The sequence below is a fragment of the Nothoprocta perdicaria genome, unplaced genomic scaffold (genome assembly GCF_003342845.1).
Source record: "Nothoprocta perdicaria isolate Ctin4 unplaced genomic scaffold, notPer1 scaffold_28, whole genome shotgun sequence".
NCBI lineage: Eukaryota > Metazoa > Chordata > Aves > Tinamiformes > Tinamidae > Nothoprocta > Nothoprocta perdicaria.
The window spans coordinates 330,785-357,277 of NW_020455510.1; the positions used below are offsets into that span (position 1 = coordinate 330,785).

At 44.7% G+C, this 26,493-nt stretch overlaps 1 protein-coding gene across 2 annotated transcripts; it reads left to right on the forward strand.

Annotated features, from left to right (window-relative positions):
• The first annotated feature begins 222 nt into the window (after positions 1–222).
• Positions 223–5,409, forward strand: RPS13 (ribosomal protein S13). 2 transcript variants are annotated; one of them, XM_026041146.1, is made up of 6 exons: positions 223–307; positions 503–551; positions 1,249–1,327; positions 2,335–2,504; positions 3,170–3,270; positions 5,332–5,409. In XM_026041146.1, coding segments are annotated over exons 1-6 (423 nt in total). In that variant the 5' UTR covers positions 223–284; the 3' UTR covers positions 5,333–5,409. The 2 variants fall into 2 exon arrangements, with proteins under 2 accessions (XP_025896931.1, XP_025896930.1); XM_026041145.1 differs by lacking the exon at positions 5,332–5,409 and adding an exon at positions 3,939–4,016.
• The last annotated feature ends 21,084 nt before the right edge of the window (positions 5,410–26,493 follow it).

The window sequence follows — 26,493 nt, forward strand, 5'->3', positions numbered from 1 at the left end:
ATCAGCCGTGCTGCGCCTTCCTTGGGCGGGGCGGGGGGGGGGGGGGTAACGGTCGCCGCGGGCTTCTCCCTCCCGCCTGGCAGGGGGCGGGGCCAACGGCTGCCCGCGCGGCCTCGTCAACGGCCGCGCATGCGTGCGTCCTTCCCGTACCCGTGGCCGCCGGGCGACGCTGCTGATTGGCCGCGGCGCGGGGCGGGGCCTGGCGCCGCGGCGCCCTTTTCCGGCGGAAGCGCGAGGGAAGAAGGTGCCGCCTCTCCGCGCTCTCCCTCTTCGCCGCCGCCATCATGGGCCGCATGCACGCACCCGGGTGAGCGCCGCTGCCGCCGTCCCGCGCCGCCGCCGCCGCCTCTGCGGGCTCCGCGGCGCCTCTGCGGGGGCGCGGCGGCGGGGCGCGGCGCTGAGGGGAGGGCGGCGGGCGGGAGAGGCCCGGACGCGGCGCTTCGGGAAGGGGGCGGCGTGGCGGGCCCCGCTCACGCGCTCTTTGTGCTCTCCTTCCCCACAGAAAGGGCTTGTCCCAGTCCGCCTTGCCCTACCGGCGCAGCGTGCCCACGGTGAGTGGCTGCCCTGGCCCCGGGGCGCGGCCTAGCAGCGTCTCTGGGGAGAAAACGTGAGGAAAAAAGCTGTTGTTGTAACGCTCTGCTGAAATACAGAGGCATAATGGRGGTTACCGAGTTGGTATTAACCTTAAGATACTGAAAGAAAAAAGTGCTGTTTGCTGCCTGTTGGACTTACTGGGGTGAGGTGTCTTTTCCTACACGCATGCATTTTTCGAAGGCATCAGTGCTATTTAAATTATCGTATGTTGATTATTATTTTGTATAACTAATTCTTGGGGATTAAATTGTTCCCCATTACCTTTGAGTTTGGTGTGTGTCTGTGGAATAAAACTACAGTTTTCCTTGCTGTAGTTATGAAGGTGTTTTTCAGTCAGAACCCTGACTTTAGTAATGCTAAGCATTCACTTYTGGTGGGCTGCAAATTGATTTCACTCTTGAAGCCAGTCTTTCAGGTGAGCTAATAGTTTGGTTTGTAAGACTATTTTTGAAGGGTTGGYCTGTGTTCAGGCAGAACTGCTAACTAAAAAGAAGTTCTATATCCCAAAAAGTCTTTATAGCATTAGAAGTTCTAGATAAGTTTTTTTTCAAGCACTATAAGGTATTGGCTTCCAGCACTTTAAGGTTTTTGTGTAGTCAGCCTGTGCATCTGTATTAAGTACCCTTTGTTAATGTGTTTTGTTTTTTCCTCTAGTGGCTGAAGCTTACTTCTGATGATGTAAAGGAACAGATCTACAAGCTGGCGAAAAAAGGCTTGACTCCCTCCCAGATTGGTATGGCTTCTAAATCCCCATGTAGAGGCAAAATCACAGAATATTTAAGGTTGGAAGGGACCTCTACAGATCATCTAGTCCAACCTTCCTGCTCAAGCAGGCACACCTAGAGCATGTAGCAGGCACGCCTAGAGCATGTAAAATATTTCTTATATGCTTATATTGCTTCARTTGCTTCCTCAAATGGTTCAAAATGCAAAGAAAATACTAGTTTTATGATTGTACGTGTTTCCTGTGGGGAATACTTTGAGCAATAGAGCATATTCCATTCTTGCGAGATCCATATTTGATAAAGATGGAGCAAATCACTGTATTATTCTCTTTTAAGGAACTTTTTTTTTTTAAATTAACTTGTGTTCTTCAGACGTATGAAGCATCTGTTTAATATTAGAATTTGTCTATAAGAGTGTTCCATAATATGGGTATATGGGGAAGTATATGTTGCCCTGTTTCTCATAGGGGAAAAAAAATCTCAAATATCAGCTGGGTTTAGTCGCTTACTGACCCAGACACTGCAGATACCTAATGAACTAATTACCGATGGCTTGGGTCCCTTTAAAGTTCAGTGTCTGTGAATGTGCTGTATATGCTCGTGAGTTTTGTGATGTGGTTATGATTGGGTGGAAGGCYGTTCTTTGCCTGGCATGGTTGTCCTCAGAGTATAAGTGCTCCATGTCTATAAGCAAGTCTTTCATTTGAGGTGCTCTGAGTGCTGTGTAGCGAGACTGTCTTGTTTGCCTTTTGCTGTAAATTTTAGTCAAAGAGCTCCCTAATAAAACGTCCTAATGCAACACATGCAAACTGTGTCTGACAAAAGTTTAACTTTTAGGTAACATGTAAAATTAGGAATTGGGAAAATAAAGATTTTAAGTTTTGCGGGCATGTTTTAGTTCTTTAATATGTTACTTGCCTGAATAGGATGGATGAGTCAGTTTTCTGTTAAGTTCTCTGTGGTGGAATAAAAGTGTTTTTCTCTCTCCCTAGTTTAAGCTGTAAATGTCTTTCAGGTGTGATCCTGAGGGATTCCCATGGTGTTGCCCAGGTTCGCTTTGTTACTGGCAACAAAATTTTGAGAATCCTTAAATCCAAGGGACTGGCCCCAGACCTTCCAGAGGACCTTTATCACCTCATCAAGAAAGCTGTGGCTGTTCGCAAGCATCTTGAGAGAAACAGAAAGGTGAGTGGTAATTTAACCAGAAAACTATAAAATATTTCAATATACAATTCAATTACACAATATTTGAGATATTGTATATGTAAAATAATAAGATAGCTTTTTTAAACTTTTGTTGGATCCTATTTTAAAAGTAAACTTCATGCAGCTGTCCCTAATGTGTGTGAGGAGAAAGCCTGACTTTTCCTATAAAATATATATGCTCTGATATCATTTAATTAAAATACTTTCTAAACTTTAATACTATGTAGTTTTTTGGAGTACTTCTTAATTTAAGAAATCTTCATTTTATAGATATATTTTTCTATTTTTGTAGGTAGGAAAGGGGGTAAGAACTAAGTTTCAAACTACTCTTCTAACAAAGCTAAGACTTTAGTACAGGTGCTGTTCATAGCCCCATTTCAATAAAATTAGGATGGTCTTTTTTTGGTAAAGGAGAGCTGACTTGGTAATCCTCTATCTTAAAAACATTGCTCAAAGTACATATTTTGGACATATTGTGGTATTGTTCTGGATTATCTTAACTTGTGGGACTTTGGCAAAGGGAATGTGGAGTTTGTAGCACTAGCTGTGCGTGCCGGGCTTGACCAAAGCTCATCTGAATGATCATCCAGGAGTCAAAGCAGTGCTTGACTTTTTTAYTTAACTTTCATAACTTTCTTTTAAAGGATAAAGATGCCAAGTTCCGCCTGATTCTGATTGAAAGCAGAATTCACAGGTTGGCTCGCTACTACAAAACCAAGAGAGTACTTCCACCCAACTGGAAGTAGTAAGTCTTTTCTTTTATTGCTTTGTGGAGCTTTACTAAGTCATATGCTGGGGCTCTTATCTGGAGAGTAAAGATGTTATGATGAGGCAGTGGGGTAAACCAAATAGTAAAGAATTGATACTTTGGGATATGAACTGATAACCCCCTAAAACTACAGTTGACTGAAATCACAGCGACACCAGATTTAAAGTAGTCTCACCAGGTGAATCAGTTACACGGTAAGTAACTTTCAGAGCAATGCAGACTGAAGTCTCTGGACTTGTTCAGGTACCCTAATATTTTATATTACTTTAAAGATCTTTTGAAATCTGGTAATAGTTGAGGGGAAAAATAAGTCTAGGCAAATTTTGTGAGTTTTAGAGAACTTTGGTGTCTGAGTGAGTTTCTCTTAAGTCTGGAGTGACTAAGTCACAATGACTAAGTCACTAAGCAGGTTTTTGAAAATACTATTTCATTCTGTTATGCTAATTTTGCTGTTCTTGTATTTTAAAAAGAAAGGTGACTAATGTAAAATTTGAAGGAGGTCATGATTAAGCTCAAGAGAAGTAGTTAAAGCTGTGAATGGAAGCAGTATTGCTTTGGCAACTAGTCTGAAAAACTGACTCTGCAACTAATATGTATTTTCTCTCTTCCCCCTCCCCCCCATTTTTTTCTTTTTTTCATTCTAGTGAATCATCAACAGCTTCTGCCCTGGTCGCATAAGAGCTGACTATGACTTATTAAAAGAATAAACTTGTGTTACCTGAGTTTGTGTTGTCTTTAAATGGTCTGTGCATCATAAATTATTTGCCARGTTTGGGATGCTGCACTTAGCTTGACAGTTCTCTGACCGGAGAAATGTGGCCACGGCTTCTCTGCTGCTCTCCATAACAGGAGATTGTGGTGGTGGCCATTTCTACTGTCCCGGGCCAACTGTGCTGTTTGCCTGGGTGCTCAAAGTGGATTTTTGATGTGAYAGCCTTAAGAAAGGAAAATGGCTTAATCTTCCCCTGCAAATATGTTAGTCATATGTATGTCCCGAGGAAAAGCTGGGATAATGACAGGAGAAAAAGCTGAAAACTTGGAAAATGGAGAATGGAGAGATGGGTGRAATCATTGTAATGTGGATCTGCCCCTCACACAGGAGTCCACAAAGCTTGAGGAGACCTCAGGCTGTTCTCACRGGCTGCCTGCCTTGCACAGTGTGTGTCTGTGCTGCTTTGGTGCTTCACAAGTTGTCAGGTTTCCTTAGATGATGACAGAGCAGTAGTTACCTCTACCGTTTCTAAGGTCTGATTATCCCAAAAGGAACTTTCTTTGAAATGCTTGGCAAATTTTCCAGGCCTTGAGCTCCTGTTGCTTTCTTCTTTAGGAGCCCTTCTCATAATAGGATGATGTTAGTTATTGTTAGTGTAATTTTTAAGCTATCTTGGGTGAACTTTGAAATGCTGGTAAATACAATGGCATTGGTGAACTTTGAAATGCTGGTAAATACAATGGCATTGGTGAACTTTGAAATGCTGGTAAATACAATGGCATCGCTGCTTTCAGTGGAATCGTCGTTTGCAGGTGCTGGGTCTTTACTGAGGTAGTTTTGCTAAAGGATACTGGCCATTGCAGAGCCCCAGGTACTGAAGATGTCTTCAGGTTCTGAAGAGTAATAACTTTATAGCAGCRTGTCTTTGTGCTGAAGAACTGCAGGGAACAGGCTGTGACTGCAGTGAAATATAGAGAAGCTTTTGCATTTTTTTAGGAGCATATTGCAGATGAAGATTGTCTTACTGCATTGTCAGTATTACACCTTGATCTTTTCTTAGTATGCTACACAGTTTTCACCAATTTTTTTAAAGGAAGGGAAGTTAAACTTGATATAACTTTTTCTTGGCGTAGTAGCTCCTCGCTAGGTCTTGACCAGCAAAAAATGGTAACTTTTGATTTTCATAAAAATAGCATTCTTCCRCCTTGATCACAAATGGAAAATACTGAGTTCAAATTAATGTTACTAAGTGCTACTGTCTGTCCATCTTAAAAATAGTTACCAGTCTGTGCACTGTTMAAATACTTCTGTTTTTGTCTTTTCAGATCGAACCATGGTAACAGCCTCCAGAGCCTACAATGCTGGTAGCTCAAAACTGAGCTGAGATAAATTCRCAGGCTTCCTTGTCATGTGTTTAGACATGGCAACTTTTGCTGCAGTATAGTTTTAGAAACTTAAGAGAGCAGAGGAGGATCTTCAGAGGTGGCAATCCATAAAATGCAGTTTCTGCCTGAAGATAACAGAAGGATAGTCCTTGCAGAGCTGGAACGTAAGCAACGTTATACAGGTTTCATAGAGACGATTGCCATGTCCTTTTAAAGCAGTCATAACATTTCTTAGGAATCCTTGCAAGTGATTTCCCTTCAGTGCTGCTGGGTTTTTTACCTGGCAGTTCCAGTGATCTATTAATGAAGTGTTCTGGGATGTAGAAACAGAAAACTAGGCCATGATATTAACAAGTTGCCCCCAAGTACTGTGTTTGGAGGTGTTACAAACTGAAAAGTGGGTTGAAGCTTTTGCTACTCTTTGCTCCGAAGAGAAATAACTCAGTTTAAATGAAGTGCCAGCAGGTGGCACTTTGAAACTTGGGAGTTTTTTAAATTGTCCTCTATAGCGCCCTGCACCACCTAGAGATCAGGCATCGAGGCTGGGTACGAGCTGCTGAGCTYGGATGGTGATAAAACTGGGACCACAATTCCAAGTATGTGGTGCCAGTTGCTGCAGTGTTTTTAGGCACGAAGGTACTGAAGCTTCCCCAGCTGTTGTGCTTTGTGCTGATGAGGGAGTTCACTCAACACGTGCAGTGCTGTCTCAGCACTAGCGTGGGACTCGTTTGCTGCAGGGGCTGCTGCTGTGCTTGAGTGGCACCTTTTCCTGTCCCCTGGTGCTGAAACCTGCTCCTCTTGCCAGGCGGAGAGGAAAGGGACGGGGTTATTATGGTCTGTGCCTCACAGGAATGGAGGAGGGGAGAGAGCACCATATAAATATTGGGYTGCGCTTTATTGGGCCAGGGGAGTGAAATTATCCAGGGGCAGTTGTTTGGCCTGCAGTAAGTTTGGATGAGATGGTGGGAGTGTTCCTGAKGGCAGTGAAAGGGAAAGAGGTGCCCTGTATGTTGCCTCTGGAAATCAGCAGGCTCTTGTCAAAGAACTGTAATGGTATTGTGGCTGTAATGCATTTCACACATTTCTAGTATTTATGTAGCTAAAGATTTCAGTATTCCCCCTCATTAATAGAGGGCAGCTTTTAAATAAACTGTCAGCTCCATTCTAGATCTTTATTTTCTTGCCCCTTTGATAAGCTAAAGGAGATACAGCTCCAGTCTGGCTCCTTTTTACTSCAGGTTTTGTCCTAGAACTTCCTGTATTTCTTTGACTTCTGTCTGCGCCTTTCTTCCTTGTTCTGAGTTTCTGGGCTCTCCCTGACACACCTGCCTGTGTGTCCCATTTCCTGCTAAGGGAATTTTGCCCCTTTGCTAACCAGTCAAGCCAGTTTTCTTGTGTCCCCTTAGGTGACATGAGTGTTAGCTTATGTTGATTTGAGTCAGTGGGTATCAGCTAGAGCAGCACCCATAGGTGTGAATGCAACTTTTTTTTCTATTGATCTCCTCTAGTTCATCCAGGAATGGTAAGTGTAAAAGGGAGTCTTCATTCCTCCAGTTAYATCAATAGCTGGTGATCCGCCCCAGAATTTCTATATTTGTTTTTAGGAGACATATTGAGAGGTATCTGTTAAAGATGAGGAAAGATTAACCCTCRCAGGGACTGAAGGGAAAACTTTGATACAGTCACATCTGGAGGATGCTTTGCTAGATATCTGCTCATCGTGAAAGATTTTGTAGTATATAACTGACTTGTGGGGACAAATAAGCCATTTCTAGCCTTTTATGACTTTTCTTGATCAACAGTTCTATAAAGTACAGGTATTTTCTAGTAATTATTCAGATAATGAAACTTAAACCCCAGTTATTCTGTGGTTRATTCATTACTGATGGTGGAAATATTAAAAATCTGTAACTGAGATGGAGGGGGGGGGTAAACCATAGCAACACCAATCACAAAGGACAAAAAAAAAAAAATGTACATCTGTGAAGGTTGTGTGCATCTCTTTTTTTCTGGAAAATAGAGGGTCTAAAATGACTTTGCAGTTGCAATTCTTGCTGGTGTGCATTTTACAGTTTTCAGTTCTCATTGTATGTCAATTAATGCCACCAAAATGTGAATCAGGTCAAATTCCCTCATTTTCTGAGGGAAAAGTGGAAGGAATTGATTTTTTTTTTTCCTGCTTATGTAAAGGACTTGCCACAAAAGCAGTTAGTCTTCTGATCCTCAGCCAAAAACAAAACTTTCCATTTTGCCCCTTGTATCGTTAGCGCATGTTATGTCACTTTATTTCCTCAACCATTTTCAGTCTTTTTTTTCCTCAACTATTTTCAGTGTTGCCACAGCAAGCGGGGAGAAAAAATGTACTTAAAAAGCACCGCACGTGTTCCTTGTTACTCACAGCTCATTTCTGTCCTGCTCCTGCATAAAGAAGAGTAGGACCAAGTCACCAAAGGCAGGTTTGGTAACCCCCCAGCTCTGGGGTGGCTGCTGTGTCTCGTTTAGGTCAATGCTGCTTCATGCTCATGTGGCTGTTTTGTTTCCTTCTCAGTGCCGGAATCAAACTGGGAGCAAACTGTGGTGTTCTGTTGCTGGGAAGTCCCTCCAGACGCTCAGCATCATTTGCATGACAGAGCCAGCTGTTGTCCTGCCTTGGTAACCTCCCTCCGCCAGCACAAGCCTTGGCAACAGGAAATGCTTCAGCTGTGTTCACCACTCCGATGGGCTCCCTGTGAATGTCCTTGTCTTGCTGCCCAAGAATTTCTAGACACATTTGCCTTCTGGTTGGAAATCTATAGCCCTTGTAATGAACAGTGTTGCTGAGTAGTGCAAGTCCTTTCTGTCCACCAGCAGAACTTATAAAAGACCTCTGAGTGCCACAGATCTAGTAGCTGGAGTTTCATCAGTATAAAAAAATTAATGGCATTGCAATATGTGTTGGTTATGATGATAAATGGTACCATGGGCTGGCAGGAATTGGTAGCCGGAGTAAAAGTACTGAGGGTTAATTTCTGGAGGGTTGGTCAGCCCTTGGCACAAAAGGGAGCGAGGTAAGGCCTGTTCCATTAGCCTGTGAGCTTGAAATACTGTGTGCAAATAATTACTTTGTGCCTGAGGCAAGAGGCCTACCTACATTAAAAGATCACCTGAGTTTTCTAGTGAGTGCTGGTTTTACAGGCTGATATTTTATTCCCTTTGTGGCTGCTTGCTCAAGACCCCTTTTCAGGTCAGAACTTCTTCAGAGCCAGGAAGGGGCTTTCAAGTTTAGTGCAGCTGTCAGGGATCAATCTCTTCTACAGCTCCTTCAAGTTCTTTATGATGCAGATGAATAATTTCCATAGATCATCCTTATCCCTGTATTATGCCAGAGTGGGAAGAGGGTAGCTGGGGTTTTGAACTGAAGAAGCTGTTGACAGAGTGGGTGAAATAACCAGTGAGAACCACTGAAGTTTGTTTAGGTAAAGTGAACTTGGGAAAGGATCCAAACCTCAGAGGATGGGTTTTGGTGGGGAGGGTGTTGAGGATTTTGAGGAAGGAGATTGTACAAGGATGTAAAGGATTGTACAAGGATTGTAAAAGGATGTAAAAGAATATATATATAAATGTATTAGTTGGATAGTGGGGCTCATCCAAACCTGGAGTGAAATTCAGGCTGTAAAAGAAGTTCCTCTCTTCACTTTTTTCCTGTAAACAATGCGAAATTGTGTCCTGTCTTAATTATAATGAAGTCCATTCTATTTTGCTCAGTACTCACAAACAGCCTTGGCAAAACTAGGATTGTAGAGTGATAACTTCTGGAGAGCTGCCCACATACCTGGTGCCTGCACTGGACCTTCCCTTTGCAGCTCAGTTAGTGCTAGTGGTCTCTCCCCACGGAGTGATTCCTGAAGACTTCCTCCAGCAGCAGAATTTTATGTAGATTCTTTCCCCTGGGTCCTTTGCCATTTGATTGCATTATATCTAGAAGGCAGAGAGTAATACCTGAAAATAGTGTTCCTGTGGCGTAAGTTACAGAARGATCTTGGAATCCTATGAGAGTAGCAGTGAAGCCCACTCCTACAATCCTGTTATGTACTGGAAGGTGATTCAGTGTTTCAGGGATCCCAAATTCCCAGTCCTGCTGCTACATCTGTGAGCGTGGGGTGTTTTATGTGGTGACCACGGCCAGGCAGTTGCTGAAAAAGTGGGGTTTTTTTGGAGTTCACCCAATGYGAATGTTGCAGCTTTGATGTTGTGGTTTTGCCCAACCAGAAGCGCTGATGGAGCTTAGAGCTTGCTTGAGGCTGCCCAGCAGAGCAGGAGGGCCAGGAATTGGTGAGTGCCAGCACCTGCCCTACCAGGGGGTTAATGCTGTAATACAGCTACATTGGAAACAAAATGGGGATCATGTGCAAATGGCATTGGCAGGAAGAGTTAGGAGGATGGCCACACTGCAGCTGAGGTGCTGTCGCTTGCGACTTCTGAAACCCTTGCCCTACAGGTACAGTGGTAAAGTGCTGCGTGGTGACCACCCCAGGCTGCTGTAGCTGCTGGAGACACTGAGTTCCTCTCGGACTGTAGCTGCAGCTTGGGCTCGTTGCACCGGCCTCTGGAAATGTTCAGTTGATGGCTTTCCTCCCTAGCAACTGTCAGTACCTCCTGCAGCTGTAGAATCAAACAGAGGTCACCAGCTGGTCTGGTAAGAGATGCTGCTGTTTCAGAGAGGATTCCTGTCAACCTCGCTTGCGATCTGACCAAGCTGACAGGCCACCTGAGCACCTCAATGAGATTGTTGTTTAAGAAAACAAATCATGTCCTACTGCAGTGTTTGACTTGAACAACAATTAGGTTTTTCTTGACAAAATTGCACAGCTTGTCTGAAAGCAATCGTGAACAGGTATGTACTGCAGAGATGATAGATACTGGTGATAGAACAGAGGCTCTGATTTCTGCTCATCACAAATACAGGTAACCCCATGGCATACAGCACTTGAGCACTCATTCTGTAGCCTGCAGATTGGCTTGASAGTATTTGTCTTTGAAAGAGTCCTTGGTACCTTTAGTGTTTGTATTTGCCTGGTCTTCATTTTGGAAAGCTGAGTGAAGGCATCTTAGGTGCAATAGCTGTGTGGTGTATCTTGACGTTAAAAACTAGTTGAATGATACATGCACGGACATACTCGAGCTTAAGACAGCTGCTGATTATTTTGTCCATGTCCTTTACTCTTTGGGGAAGGAGCTGGTAAAGTGAAAAAGTCATTTAGGGTGATTCAGGCTTAGCTAGAGGCACCAGCTGTGTGCCAGCCAGGCTTAAAATGTGGAGCCTTTAGTGGGGTAACTGAGCAGACATCGGATTTGCTTGTATTTTTTTTTTCTCCTCATATATTTTGTCTTTTCAAACTATCCCAGCCATAGTCATCTTTAAAATGAACTTACAAGAACCATCACTCTTTTAAAGCTCAAGCTGCAAAGGCAACATCCAGATTGCACTGCACTCTGTGGAGAATTAGGAGTGTGTTAAAGCTGCAGCGTTCTGCTCTTAATAAAATAACTAGTGATAAAGATATCTCTTGGAAATAGCTCCCTTCAGTTCCCTTTTCTTTTAGTGGGGGCGAAATAACGTTAATAATGCAATATGTGTAACAGAAGCCTTGGAAGGGTGATAAAGAAACAACTGGGTGTCGTGGTGGGCAGGATGGGTGCTCCGGATTTGAATTCCCCTGACCGACAGCGCGGGGCCTGTTGAGAGGCTGTGGGGCMGCCCCATGGCTGTGGGGCGGTCARTGCAGCTGGATTGTGCTGCCCTGGGGAGCTGCGAGCCGCCTTGGCTTGTTTGTCTTAACCTTGGAGCAATGTGCAATTTGTCTTAACTTAGATGAATCTGCTCAGGTCCCTGGGAAAGCCTTTTGCTGGCACGCGCTGCCTGTTACGCTGCCCTTTCCCTGGTTAGGGAGGAGTGATCAGAGGTGGCGATGGGAGCAGCAGGTTTTGCAGAGCGCTGATTACCTTGGKCCTCAGTACAGGGGCCTTTCAACGCCAACTACCACTCGGGTCAAATCAGTGTGTTTAATCCCTGGCGTACCAGCCCTCTCTGGGAGCTGCAGAAGTGCCCCTTCCCTGGCCTGAGGCACGTGTGAGATGCCAGAGCTTCTASGTACTTGTGTAAATACAGCCTAAGGGATGATATTTTTGTGGTGTTTTATCCTGAATTATTACTTCATAGGGGTGGCTGAAACAAAAGCCTGGCTTTGGCGGCTGGCCCTGTTCTGCTTCGTGGCTCAGCATTGAGTGGTAGTTCAGAGTTGAGCCTTGGGAAACAATTTTATATTTTGATGAGGTGTTTTTTGTTGTCATTTTCTTGAGCTCAGAACAGCCTCCACGTGATGTTTGTCCAGTTTTCAGGCGGAAGGTGCAGCCGGGAAGGTCCTCTGGGTGTGGGTGGCTGGTGGCAACTCCTGCTCGCAGAACGTGCTGCCGTTTGCTGGCTGACATTGGGCTGTTTTATCCCCACACTTGGTTTCTTCTTCGCTTCTGGATGTAGAGGTGCAGGCACAAGCACATAAGTATTGGTTAAGAGCCTTTTGACTCCTGTTATTTACTTTGTCCTTGGATTGGCCCACTCCTCATTACTGCCCGCTAACTATTGCTGCTATTCTTGTTTAATGAGATAATCCAAATCTCATTTCACTTTCACAGATCATTAGATGCCACACACTTATTAATAAGGCATTTGTGAGCTCTTTATGTCCACTCAGCTGTTTTCAGTTCTCCTATCTCCTGTGAAGGAGGAAAGAGACGTGCTGAGCATTTGTAGTTGCGCGTATTTCTCCAAAGGGCTGGTGCCTGTCACTGTATGCTGTTCACAGCCAGTTTCTTTGTGTTAGCGGGAGTAATGCAAGTTGTGTGTGTTGGATGGAGGTGCTGGCTAGTGAAAGGACAGCTCCCTGAGGGAGTTGCTGTGGTTCCTCCCGCCGAAGGAGTCGCCTTTTTGGTGCTGGCAGCGTTGGGACGCGGGTGCCGGGTTGTTCGGCTCCGCTGACCATAGGATCAACGAGAGCAGGGACCTTCTCAGCCCCTTCTGCAGCGATGGTTACAGGCAAGGAAGAGTCGCGGGGAGCATCGACCTGGGTGCCTTGCGGTCTCCCTCGCCGGAGCCTTGAGCCAGTTGCATGTTGTGCATGTGCCTGCCCTGGGTTGCTGCTCCTGAGCGCTGGGGTGGTTCTTCGGGGGTGAGATGGAGCCTCGGAAGCTGTGAGGGCAGCTCAGGCACATCTGGATCTGGCAGGGAGCAGAGCTGTGTCCTCAGTTAAAGTCCTTGGAGAATCCTGTTACCCCTGCATCTCCCTGACACCTGCAGATCCCCTCTGGGACTCTGGTTTGGATTCTGCTATTGTTTAGAGTGCTGCTCAGCTGTGACTGTGCTTGGAGGACACTAATTTAAAACAATGAGAATTCTATAAAGAATGAAGGCACCCGGGCACGCATGGCTGTGCTTTTGTGCCAGCAGTGGGGAAAAATGCCAATTTCCATGTCTGTGAACAGAAGGAAGTGCCTGGAGTGGTGAGCGCCATGCTGCAATCCGTAGAGACCTGTGACTGGAAGGTGAACACTGCCCCGCTCGTGTCAGCCTGTGCTGTGACAGTCCTGCCATTGGAACTGTCACCATTTGTCACTGTGGTTCGCGGATAGGCTGCCATTGCTGGCTCACAACAGCAAACGGGCAGYGAGATGGCAAAAGAAAAACAGTTGGGAATAAATCTGCCTTTTGTAGCCCTTAAACAAGCTGGAATGGGCTGTGTGAGCGGCTGAAGGTGCTGGGAGAGACCCTGCTCCCTGCTYGTGGCCCATGCGGGTCTGTGCTATGAGGGGCTGCCCAAAAGTGTCTGTGGGCTGGAGCAAGCCCTGGGGGGCACGTGGGCCACTGCCCGTGGTTCCTCTGAAGCTGAAACTTGCTGCCAAGGCAAGACCCAAATCACATGGACTTGAGGCCTGGTGAATTGTCAGTGTCTGGTGGAGCCACCAGAAAAACTCCCCTGCTGCCCTGGTGATCGCTTCGGGCCTCTTCCCTGCTGCAGAGCTTTGAAGTTGAGCTCAAAGCCTTGCCCCCGGTGTGGCCTGCATTCACGTGCAGGAGTCTTTAGCCTGATTAAGTGTCATCTCTGTGAGGAGATGCTCCTTGAGGCTCATGTAGTGCCTCCGTGGGGACATGGGCAGGGGATTTCCCATCTGATAACAGCGCTGCTTAAGCAGGATTTACCAGTCTGTACTTCAGTCCCTTGTTCCTGCYCGTCTGCTGCATTTTTCTGTAGTGTCAGCAAGGTGGTAAACTGGAGCAAGAAACAGTCTAGTCCAGGGAGGAAAAAAAAAAGTTGTAAAACATTTCTGAGACTGATTTAGCTGGTGCTGTTGTTGTTTAAGAAGGTGCTCCCAAGTGGGGTTACCACGTAGCTACAGGAGCAGCCCTGTCGGAGGGGAGCCAAGGTAGGAAGAGCAGCCACAAAGGAGCAGGGATCGTGTGGGGCTGCAGGGGTTGCAGGGATCGCGTGGGGCTGCCACAAAGGGGCAGGGATCGCGTGGGGCTGCAGGGGTTGCCCGGGGCTGCGTTTCCACATTGCTCCGGCTGCTGCCAGCCTCATCCCTGCGGCTGCAGGGCTGTGCTCCAGAGCGGAGCCGAGCAGTGCCAACGTCCCCCCAAGGCGTGCGGCAGCCCCGCAAGGCTCTGCCTCTCCTCAGAGGGACCGCAAGGAGCTTAGGGGTGGATAATCTGAGCTAACAGGCAGTGAGAACAAGGGCTGGACAAGGGCTTCACCTCGGCACTGGCTGCCTCTGACTGGGCCCTCCTCTGCTGGCAGYTGAACTTCCCCTCACACAGACTGCGGGAGGGAAAATTAAAGGCTCTGTGACCACAATCCCCCTGGCAGGATGTGCCCGTCTGTGGAGCAATCTGTAGCCCATCAACAGGCCATTTCCCCTGGGGAAAACAGCCTCCAGTTCTCAAATTCCCCTTTATGCTACTGACTGTTGGCATCTGTGTGAGAAGTCTCTTCTTACCTCAAGGTTTGTTACATCACTGCACACATTTTTTTAAATTAATTTCTTTCAGCTCTGTCAGGATACTGGATAATTAAATGCTTCAGTATCTTGTCATATAAATGCCACTTTTCAGAGAACTGTCTTAATGAGCCTGTTTTTCACTATAGCAGAGGCTCATTTATTAGTCTAGTGCATATTTTTAGAGCGTGGCATCAGTCAGAGAAGCCCAGTAGATTGTTACACAAGTGGCTGAATCAGCAAACTGTATCTGCTGCTATCCTGTCAAAGCAATAACGTTAACGTTATCAAAGYGATTAAAAGCCATTCATTTGCTTTGCATTTGAGTTGACAAGTTCATTCCTGTAGAGGCATACAGCATGAAGCTGTAAGAAAAGAAGCCTGATAGTTCTTCTTGTCTCCCAGCCTAGAAACCTACCAGTGTGTKACAGATGCAATCAAAATATGACAATTGACTGAAATATGGGATGCTTGTGCCCTGTCATGTGGCAGGCTGTCACTGGCAAAGCAGAGTGGCTTTAAGCTGCGAGTTAACTAGTCTTGTGTGGGGCAGGGAGGTCCATGAGAGGTACTGTCCTTTGCCTGTGGGTCACCATGTGGGGTTTCAGAGCACAGCGTGGGCAYGGGTGTTTGGCCAGTGATTGGCACAGCCCTTCTCAGGGGTTGGGTGGTTTACGGTGATTTCTCAGCCTTGGCAGGGGCACCTTGTACGTGTGGTGCCCGGTGCCCTTCCAGGTGAGGAGCAGAAGCTGCAGGGAGGGAGGGTAGAGGAGCACCCGCGTTGCTGTTGTGACCTCCCCAGAAAAGCCGAGCCCACAGGACAGAGAGATTGGGCTCCTAGGGGCTGTTTTGGGAGAAACTGCTCCGTTTGTGGAAGGTGAGATCTACTCACGTCGTTTCTGTGGTAGCKGAAGCTGTAAAGTGCTTGAATGAGAGGAGCCGTCAGCGTGTCGGAGACCTGAGCTCACGTTGCGACCGAAGCGGCCCGTGCCCCTCGGTGCGCGGCTGCCGCGTCCCCTGCCCCCTGCTTGTGCCTGCTTTGTTCAGATCAGTGCACGAAGGCGTTCACTTATAACCCCCCAAACCCAATTATGAGTACATATCATAAATCCCTTTATTTGCTGGTGGGGTGGCGCAACTCCCGTGATTTCAATGTGACCATTATTTATTGATTTATTTTTATGCCCCATGTCTGCTCCGGCAAAGCATCACTGACAGTAGTTAGTTTTAAATTAATGTCGTGTAATTGCGTCTGTATTAATTTGCTTTATGTTCTGTGTGCTTCTGCATGTCTGCTCAAGCAATATTTGCTTTTTAATAGGTACTATGCATGCTATGCCGTTGCATTTGTTCTTTCCTTAATGTRGGCAAATAAAACATTTATTTCAACCTTTTTACCATGCATGTTGATCCAGAGAAGAGTTTATTTGGCAGCTTTTATAGGAAATAGTAAGTAGGGCCTCGGTGGCATTTTCAGAACCTGTGAAGATGAAGATTAACAGAAGCTGGGCAGAGTTGGATACTGCAGGTGTCTAACTGCGAATTGCAAAAGTCTCTCCCATTCACATGCGTGAACTTCCCAGTGACCTGGCTGCAGTCCTCTTGCCTAAGTGTGCATTGTCCATTGTCACACTTTATGTGAAGAAAGTTAATGCTCGAAGCCACGTACCTGGTTATCTTTAACTTGCTCGTATGAATCATGCTGGGGGCAGGCAGGGACATTCACATTGCTTTTAGGAGGAAAATATTTAGGAGGAAATGGCTAGATGGCAAACAGAATGTGAATGATCAGGTAGCAGTGAAGATTAAAAAACAGAAACATTTTGAGGGGTAAGGCTTGAATTTTTCCAGTGTCTGAAAATGCACAGAATACCTTTGGTCTGATAAATGCATGTCTGTGGAACAGGTTGGAAAAACAACTTGCAATGGCAGTGCTTTTGTACCAAATGTTGTCACTGTAATGGGAGCAAGGAAACACAGCTGGATGTTTTACCTCTKGGAAGGCAAAATCTAATCGTTTGTCATTCCTTTTGGTTTCTTTTCTTTATGTCAAAAAAWTGAGCAACCATTTTTATTGGCAATTTGCTCTTCTGTATACCCTTTGCCACCAGAGTTGTTGTTATAGCTCAGCTCTTATAGTACGTAGAGCACAGATCAATATTTTACTTTAAGTGTCTGCCACAAGAGAGCAGTGTTGGTGTAATAAGCTGGGAGAGACGGTGCCTCTGGTAGCTTAGTTCTTCCAGGCGAGTGTGCCCCGAATTATTGCAAGAAAAATTCAAAWAASGTACAAAGAATCTTCAGGGAGCTCYGTGAAATTAAGAGATTTTTTTTAAAAAGTGCTTAATTTCAGGTACTGAATTTTAAGTTTCTTAGGGTTATCATTGGTATGTCAGTGGAATTTAGTTCTTTGTGGAGTTTCAAGGAATTTTTATATAACTTTATCAGGTAGTACTGATAAGCCAGGCATGTTTGTTCCTGTGTTCTGTGGTGCAAGTGCATTGAGGCACCTTAGGTCCCTGGTTTTACGTGAGTGGGGCCGGCTCTCGGATTCGCAGGCGATGCGAGTCCGTTGGCGGCGCTGGGACGTGAGGCGCCGCGCAACTTTTCCAGGGCTGCCACAATGTTCTCGAGGGAGAATTTTCTGCATCTCTTGGAAAAGYGTGGGAGATCTGTCTGAAGATGTATGTTATATCTGGCTCATTAGCACTCCGTTTGCTTTATTTTTAAACATATAACTGAATCTGTTGAATGTGCGTCACGTTGAAGAAGCCCAAAGCCGGCGCTCCACTACAGGCACCCAAATGCTCTCAAAACTAGAGCTGTGCCAATAGACTCGTTGCTTCTTGCTGTTTTTTGGCTGGAGACCAGAGCTACAGCATTACTTGAAACATATTACTGCCAAAACTCAATTTTCAGATCGCTTTTCCACTTAAAAAAAAGATACTTTTATTTGGAAAAAGCTTGGAATTGTTGGGGCATAATAAAGACTAATTTGCAAGCAGCTTCCTAATGAAAATCTGTCTCAGTTTGACAGAAAATGGCACTGTTCTGGTCCTGATCAAATGACTTGCTTTCAGTGAAAAGCATGAAAATCTTCCCACCAACAAAACTTGATGCATTTTTAAAAAATGTTTGTATGAGAGCTCCTGAGTTGAAAGCATGGAGTCTGATCTTGAAATTGTCCCTTTCTTTTGACTTTGGTTTGAAGTGTCAATGATCTATGTTCTTACGAAAGAAAATGTCCCATCTAAAAATGACAAGGCAAGTATGTGGTAGAATGAGATTCAGCAGAGGAAGGGATAAGGGATAAGGAACCAGAAAAGATTGCTTGAAGACAAACTTGTTTAAGGAGGAAAAGAAATGGGGAGAAATAGATTTAAAAAAAAAAAAAAAAAAAAAAAAAGGATGGAGAATGATGCAGTCATGGAGCGACATTTTCAGCTCCAAGTATGTGGAGGACAGACAGTATTATCTCTTGGTACAATGAAGTGCTGAACTTGGGAGACATACATAATTTGGTCCRTTTGGAGGAGACCAACAGAAGTAGTTAGGTGGGAGAAAAGAAAGTTGCAGGGGAGGCTGGCTGTGCWGCGTCAGAGAATAGAGGACTAGACAGATTGCTGGCCTATATCCAAATATCTGCAAGTGATGCTTAGGAACGGCCATCACAAATGCTATGTGACATGTTTAAGATTATTGTTCCTCTCTTCTATCTGTCAACTTTCAGAACACATTAGGAGAGGTGGTTGCAGGATGCAGTATCTCATAGGTGAGGATCAGAGCTGGAGTGAAGTGTCTGTGAACCGATTAGTCAAATTAGTGCATTCGTTAAAGTAGCCAAGAGCGAGCTTCATTTTCACTAAAAATAGTTGCCTTCCTTATCTAAATATGCCGTGTATCTGCTGTGCCTTCCGCTTCCGAAAGGTTATCGCAACTGCAGTGTCCTGCATCCTAAATTTAGAGCCATTCATCCTACTGATTTTTTCAGTAGAGTACGTGGATGCATCAGCCTAGCAGCTTTTTTAGGAAATATAACGCCCAAAAGGTTAAGAGTAGTGACACAGACAACACCACTATGCCTATCTTCTGTAGCAATTACTGTCTTTAGCTTGATTCTTTTTATAAATATCGGTTGCACAAATATGTTTAGGGATTTTACTGTATCTCACTAATCAGTGGTGGTTCTGTCTTTTTTTTTTTTTTTTTTTTTTCTCCCCTAGCATTTCTTGTGTCCTTGATGCCTCTTTTGTAGGACAGTGCATTTGGTTTTAGCATGAGTCATGCAGGGCAGGAACACTCCTAACTGAGTCTTAGTATTAGAGGTCAGGTTATAATGCTGCTTATTGCTGTAAGTTAAACTTGAATAGAAATCCATGCCTGGTATGCAGCGAGATGAGAGCGGAGCTTTCTCGAGCTGTCCAGGTCGATGGCTTTTCATGAGTCCTCAGAAGTGCTGATGTTTTTTCCCCTCCTACCTTTCCCCCCAGCATGTATATGCAGAAATAAAGTCACTAACTAAAACCTTTTCTTCTCCTGCTACAACACCCCTATAATATCTAATARCCATCACATCTTAATATTTTAGCATTTCACAGAGTACCTTTGACTAAATCCAGGTTTAATTTAAGTTCTTTCTATGTTATTAGCTTCTGTTATAAAATGGTTTTAAATCTTTCCTTTGTCTTCTGTCTAATCAAGATGTTAAGAGACTTAAAAAAAAAAAAATTCCTTGGCCTAATGCATCAATAGCCCCATATCAACAAAAATTAGTCCGTAGGTTCCTCCGCTGCTAATAAGCAGAGCAGATTTCTTGACACATCCTGAATTACTATTAGATCTAGTAAAGTGCATATAAAATGTTACACTTGATGTAGTGCCAGTTAATTTCTAATTATCAGCTTAAGAAGTTGGCAGTCCTATAAAAAATATGAATTTGTAGGACAAAGTTGCCTACATACCTGAGTAAGGATGCACAAATTGAGGGATTTGCAAATTAAAAGTAAAGCTGCCACTCTACTATAATGTTTACAGCTGTTTCCGTTTTGAAAATTTTAACTTTACTGATAGCAGGAATCCTGTTCTTAAACTTGCTTCTCAAGGTGACTTTGATGGAACACGAAAGTCCTTTGAATGGTGGGGGGAAAAAAAAAAAGGTATTTTGTGACAATTTGAACCTGGAAATGCAGCTCCTCGTGGGGGCCAAGGCAAAGCAGCCCCTGGGCTGAGCTCTGCGGTGCTCCAAGGGGATTTCATGCTTGCACGTCCTCCTTTGTGTCCATGAAAAGAGCGTCTCCTGCCCAATGCCGGCCTGCGTGACTCAGATTCCTTTCCCGAAGGGGGCAGGCCGGGAGGCTGTCGCTCCGAGTGCTGCCTGTTTGTGGAGGGACGCACAGTTTTGTTGTCGCCCTCAATTGCGGTGCCGCAAAACTCTAGCAGAAAAATTGCTCTCATAAACATCAATTTTATACCAAGCAGTTATAAGAGCTCACAGACGGGTTGCTATTTTAGTTTGCCTCAATCATGTGGGTCTGCTGCAATAACTGGTTTGGTTTATTCTTTTTCTTCAAAATTCAGACTGATTTAATCTTGTTTTTAAACATTTCTTTTTATTTTTTTGCTTAGGATTGGAAATAAAGGAAGAGCTAGATTTGTATGCCTTCCCTAGGAAGTAATGAATTTTCTGTCTCAAGCCAAACTGTTGTCATCAGAACTCAAATTAATGGTGATTAGGAGAGACCAGAATGCTCTGCATGACCCTGGGRCTTGATGCCTGTCCGAGCTCGGTCTTTACCTTTTGTACCTCCCGACAGAACCTCTGAGCAAACCTGAGGCAAACCTGGAATCGCAGTTGTTACCTACCTGACTGAAGCTCTTTCCAGTTCTCCCTGCTCAGCTTTCTCAGGGAGCTGCTGACACCTCTGTCCGGTCCCTCCCGCAGTTTTCTGTTGGGAAGGGCATGCTGCCATTTTTCAGCAATTTGGCAGCCCCGCTGAGTTTTACTTCGTAACCACCCAGGCTAACACCCAGGAAAGCAGACCTGGAGATTTCTCTTTTAGAAAGCAACCCTTGTTTCTTAGCACCATTACCTCAAGCAAGGCTGCAGCAGTTGTGTGGCTGTATCAATCGGGAGGAATGTTTATGGCTTAGCTCTGTCCTGCAGTGGGTCCGACGGCAGCGCTGCGGCATGGCTCCCTCCATGCTCTGTGTGAGSCCCTACCTGGAGCTGCAGCCGGCTGTGGGAGTGCTCTCCTCTYGGCACTTCCTGAGATTAAGAATAGGTCTCTGTAAGAGAAAGTACCCGGGATCAAAGATTAATAATCACTCTTTTGTTGCTTTTACCGCTTGTCCGTTTCAGAATAAAAGGCATAGGATTCGAGGGGAAGSAATGCAGGATTTCAGGCAGTATGATTTATTTCTGCAGTATTTTTAAATTTAAGTATTTTTGTCGAAAATACTTTAAAAAGAGAGGCTGCAGGAGTCAGAGCTGTGGGATGCCTGTTCCCAACTGGCTCAGCAGTAGAAGTCCATTTAGAGCAATGTTCCTGTCCCTAAAGGTAGATCTGGATGCAAACTCCTGCAAAGCTCTGAGATGGGCCTTGATTCAGATTTCTCTCCAGATCTTTTTCTGCTGTTAACCTAGCAGCTAAGGGCTGCTGCTGACATCAGAGCTTCCTTTTGCTATGCAGTTTATATAAATCAAGAGACAAATGAATTCACAATGTGGAGAAAAAGGGCAGAACAAAATGTAGCAAAGGAAACGTTATTTTACTTTGTATATTTATAAGATGACAACTGAGTTGTTGAAAGCTTATATAATATTTGGGAGCTGAACTCAGATGTCTCCAGATCAGTGTCAGATCATGAGACTGTCTTTCCTCTGCGGTGTTTGTATTTATTGCGAGGTCAGGAGGAGAGTAAAGTGAAATAATAAATTCTGCAAAGCTGCTTTGGGTTCGTTTGGCAGCTCTTTAATGAGCTTCCTTCTATGTGTCTCTTCTTGCCCTTCGTCYCTGTTCCTGTGCAGTGAAATTTCACTGCCTCAACGTTTCAGTGCTYCAGCAATAAACAAAGACCTTCTGAAAAATGGCAAGTGATGGATAAAGCAAAGGCCTCYGCCTGGCCCTTCACCCTGCCCGAATCGGTCTGTTTTGTCTGCATGTACTCGGTAAACCTAAGACATTTATTAAACTTTACCTGCCACTCTGTTAAAATAGTTCTTGGCAACAGAATAAGTTTGATTGTTAGCTATAGAGAGTATAGCCTGAGATGAGTGTTGCTAGTTTTCGTGCCTGATTATGAATCTCATGCTGTTTTTCCTAGAGGTCTCTGGCCTCGTGTACGGGCCAGTCTGCCWGGTACCCTTGGGCCTGCAGGACACAAAAGGTTCTATGATTCTGAGCGTTGTATTTCCTTTAAGTGGCCAYGCCTCATTGTTCCTACATCCTTAGAGCATCAGGAAGAGAGAAACTCTTCTTTCAAATTTACTGTGGTAAACCGACAGCAGCTCTGCTGCAACTGTACCAGGCTTGACCTGGAATATCTGTTAGCTTGTGTTGCCATCGGCACAGTGCATAAAGTCAATGCCACATATTGCGCCTCTAAGGTAACAGCTTTGCAGCAAGGCAGCTTTGCACAGGGAGGCTTTAAAAAGTACTGCCCTTTTCTCCTGCTATTGAAACTTTCCTGGGAGCTGATGTAGTGGGTTATTGGAGAACACAGTGAATGTGTCGCGTGTGCCAGCAGGTCAAGTGACTTGATCTTGGGAAATGGGCTTGGACGAGCAAGGTCCATGTCCTGGCCAGCGGGACTGCAGTGTCGGCGGCTGGTTGTGCTGAGAGGGAGGTGGTTCTGAGCCCAGCGTGCCCACAGGTTCCCCAGGGCACCGGCACAGGGAGCGTTGCCTGTTGTGGTGCTCGGCACTAGGAAGGCTCTGCTGGGCAAGGAAGACCTTGGTCCTGCTTGGCCCACAGCGTGTGCAGGGTTTTGTGCTTCTGAGCACACCTGCACAGAAGAGCTCAGCTCCCCAGCTCTGAGAGGGAACCTCTCCCAACTTTCCCAATCCGAGGGAGGTGCCTGGGGTCCTCTCACAGTACAGAATCTGCTCGAGGAGGAAAAATTSTGCTTTATCCTGACAAAGAGCTGGCCGAGTGACTGGTTATGGTCTTGTGACTTTAACTAGGACACCAGCTCTTGGGTAGCGGCTTAAAGCCCGTGATGAAAAGCTGTTGACCAGTGTGATACATATTAAAGAGGCTAGACCATAAGCTTTGGCTTTGCAGCACCCCCTTCCTTTATATCATTCCCTCTCCATAAGGTCCAGCGGTGCAGTAAATCCACATTCTTTAGTCAGCTGATTTGCACACCATTTTTTTTTTTTTTGCTATGTAAAAGCCACTTTATGGAGGTTTGTTAGCTGCACTTCAAAACCTACCTGTTTGCACAAAGGCAGTGTGAAAATTAAAACCAATAGCAAAGTGGGCATTCTGCATTGTACTCTGTAAGGATCAGTGTGTTCCTTTAAAAACAGAAATTGTGAACTTCTGGGCATAGGAAACTGGGAAAAATGCCAGGACAGGATAGAACGAAGATTAATRCTGGCAGGTCACAGACAAGTTTTTCACATTTCCTTTACAGAATCTGTTCAATCAATCTGTTAAGATTATTTATGGAATTTATATAGGATATTATTGTAAAGGCTGCCAATAAAAGACTGTTCTCCTTAGCCTAAACTGTGGCAGCTCTTATGTTTCCCTGTGTGGCTTCTCCTGTACAGAGCTGCTACTGTGCTGGGCAGCGTTCATGTGAAGAGAATACATTTCTGAGGGGATTATGCTGAAATTGCCCAACTTGTTTCCCTTTAGGCTTAAGCTAGATTTAAATTTTGGCTTGTGGATGTGAAAAACAAACATGTTTACTTGCTGAGTTGCTTCCTATTCCCAGGAGCCACTTTCAGAAAGTCAAGATGAAATTCCTTTAACACTCTTTGCTCACTAACCTAAATATAGGAGTGAACTCCTATGAGCAGAGACAAATCTACCACGTCAGGGTAAATATTAGCACCTCACACATACCATGTCCCAGTTTTTTAAGGATGCTCCAGTTTTTCGGTTGTAGCCAATTATGTCTGAACCTGGTGGTTTGTCCCAGTTTGACTAAAATAACCCATTATATGTATGTAGTGCCTATTATCTCAGGTTCTTGCAGTATTTTACAAATGATACCTGATATGAACTGGTGGGAGATGGAGGTGGCAGTTGGAAATGGAATTAAAATGGCAATGATACCAATAAGAAAAAGGACAGTATTTTTCTTTGAATTCTTAGAGGTAATGAATTTGCATGCATCTACTTGCATTTTATAGTAATTATGATCACATATTGAAGCAAAGTGTAGAAAAGCAAAAAAAGCTAAGATATTTTTAAGTTGTCAGAAATTCCTTTGATTTCATGATAAAAACCTGATGAGTGTTGCCAGGGTTCCCTGTGGATTTCTGTTACGGCTCCTGGTAAAAACTTGTTTTTCTAATGATTTTTAACTATGGGATTTCTTCACTCTTGATCAGTTTTATCAGCTTAATAAAAAAGCTACTGTTCTGTCTTTTATTTGGCAGGCTGTCTCAGCCAAATGAAAGTTCTCAACAAATTAATTAAAGATTATTTCCTACTCTCCTTGGCATTCCTTCAGTAGCGGTGCCAGCTTTTTTTTTCAGAATTCACGTGTGACCTTTTCTATAAAACTCTACGATGAGCAAAAAAAAAAAGAAATTTTTTCATAAATGTAACTTCGACTCAGTGCTATTGAAAGCAACACAGTTCAATTTCTTGTTTTCTTTCTTCCTTTGGTGAGACAGGATTATTCTTAATCCTCTCAACAGCCTCATATTTGTGATGTGCTGGCATCTTTCCTTAGTATTGTGCTCTGTCAGTTATTACAGAGGCTGTTAGGGAGATGTGTATGAGACATTTTGAATTGTTGAGCTGGCAAAAGTTTCCTCTAAGTGGCTTTTGATTCTGAAGGAAATTCCAAGGGGATTTGAATTGGTCCTTTGCTGTTTGCCTTGCACGTTAATTGTGTGTGGTGTTTTTTTGGCTGGACTATATTTAATATCTGTATCAATGAAACTGTTGGATTAAAAATGCCATGAAATGTAAATCAAAGTATTTTGCAAAGCACTTTTCGTAATGCACAAACCAACTTGATAAACAATCCGCATCGTAACCATTCTTTTATGGCCAAAGTTCTCTCCTACCCACACTGGAATAGTGTTATCCCACATCAGAGGTACACTGTGGGTACCTATGTGATTGACAATTGTGGGCGGTCTTAATGCAGCTGTAAAAATRGTATCTAATTCTTTTTACTTTGAGATATGAAATGTTGTTCAGCAGAAATTATATGGCAAGTTACAGAAGACCAATGAGGAGGCAGATTTCCATTTCACAGCAGGAAACTTCTCACCAATTTGCAGAATTTCCCAAATCTCTCAGCAGGATGTGGGAAACTTTTGTGTTGTAGAATTTTTCCCTTCCCTTTTCCACCTCCAGGCCTGCAGGGTGCGGCTGTAGCAGAGCAAATACTGCCCAACTCCGTGGGAACCTGCCAGATCCCAGTCAGCCCAAAGGCTGGGTTCATGTTCTGCCCTGTGCAGCACGGCCCAGGCGTCGCTCCCTGGTTGGCAGCTTCTGTGTTACCCCTTTCCTACCCCAGGCTCCTGATACCTACCCAGGGATGGTTGAAGCAGAATTCCCCTGGCCTCAAATGGGCCACGACTCGAAGAACTGGTCTGGGCTCTTCTGAGCCCATGTTTGTACAGCACACGCTGCAGAGACCTGGGCTGTGATGACGCTCTCTGGTCGCTACAGTGCCACAGTCAGTAACTTGCTTGGCCTCCTGCTGCTAGGATTTCCTAATGAATTGCCGTGGACTCCTGTTCCTCAAAGGATTGCCTTCCTTTCCCTCTTTTGTCCAAGAGGATTGTGTCTCTGGGAATGGGGAAAGGTTGCTTTTATCTTTTTGGTATTGTTTTCTTTCTTTATAGCATTTTCTTATCCGCTGTGTTGGGAAGGTGTTGCATGGTGGAAACTGCCTGGGCACTGCTGGATCACATGCTTCTCTCTGGCATCATCAGCAGTCAAGTCATGGAAATTGCCTAGAAGGATGTGTGTTAGCTCATAGGCAGCTAGCTTCTTTCTAGCACTTTATGGCTTCTTGCTGAGGTTTAACTCAATTTTCTTGCAGCTTTTCTCTGCTTTCATTTCCTTCTTTGCTTTGAAATATAGGACCTCTTGGATTATTGGATCAAGCCTATCACTATCATAGATAAAGCAGCATTCAGTTTGTTTCCTGTATCTGTTAATCTGTATCTTAGAAAGCTGTAATTACTCCCATTGGAAGGCTGTCCTAAAATCTGCGTATATCACACTTTAAAGTAGTAGCTTTTGTCTGTGCTGATGTGTCCAGGATAGCAGAGTCCTATTCTAAAGATGCAGCATGTGTGGACACAAGTCTCTCCAATGAGCTTATTTCCTTGTTTTCCTGAAGGACACAAAGCAAGCCAATAAAAATATTTTAGATTGTTAGAGCAGTGTTCCTCCATCAGTAATTTTGCTGGCATAGCTGTGTCAGTGAAGGGGTGCATGTGTGTAGTTTGGTTTTTCCTTTCCATATTCCTTCTCCTTTCACTGTGTGATCAAATGGACGTGGTCTTATCTACAGGTAGCGATTGCACGGTTGTAACTGCGGTGCTCTGGAAGGTGCCTCGAGGCCTGGGTCTGCTCTGCAGGCAGGTGGAAGGAGAGTGACCCCTTAGAGCCTCAGGTATTTTGCAGGGAGAGGGAAGTGTCACACAAGGAGCCGGGGCAGGAACAGCATTTTTTTTCTCTCTTGCAAGTAGAGGGAGAGGCTGTTCAACCCCCTGTATCTTTCCCCAATTCCTGTGTGCTGCTGGGGGCACTTGAGCAAATGGATCGGCAGTCGGCTGTAACAGGGTGCCCTGAGCTTCCCTCTGCTGCAGATGGGTGTGGGGTGGCAATGTGATCCTGTTCAGTCAGGTGCTTTTGCTTTTGGTCAAAA

Bases quoted from the DNA above. Each gene is read 5' to 3' on its own strand.
- RPS13 (XM_026041145.1), top strand. From the start codon at position 285: ATGGGCCGCATGCACGCACCCGG. The intron at 2,505-3,169 runs GTGAGTGGTAAT...TTTCTTTTAAAG, and splicing joins ATCTTGAGAGAAACAGAAAG to GATAAAGATGCCAAGTTCCG. The intron at 3,271-3,938 runs GTAAGTCTTTTC...TTTTCATTCTAG, and splicing joins CTTCCACCCAACTGGAAGTA to TGAATCATCAACAGCTTCTG.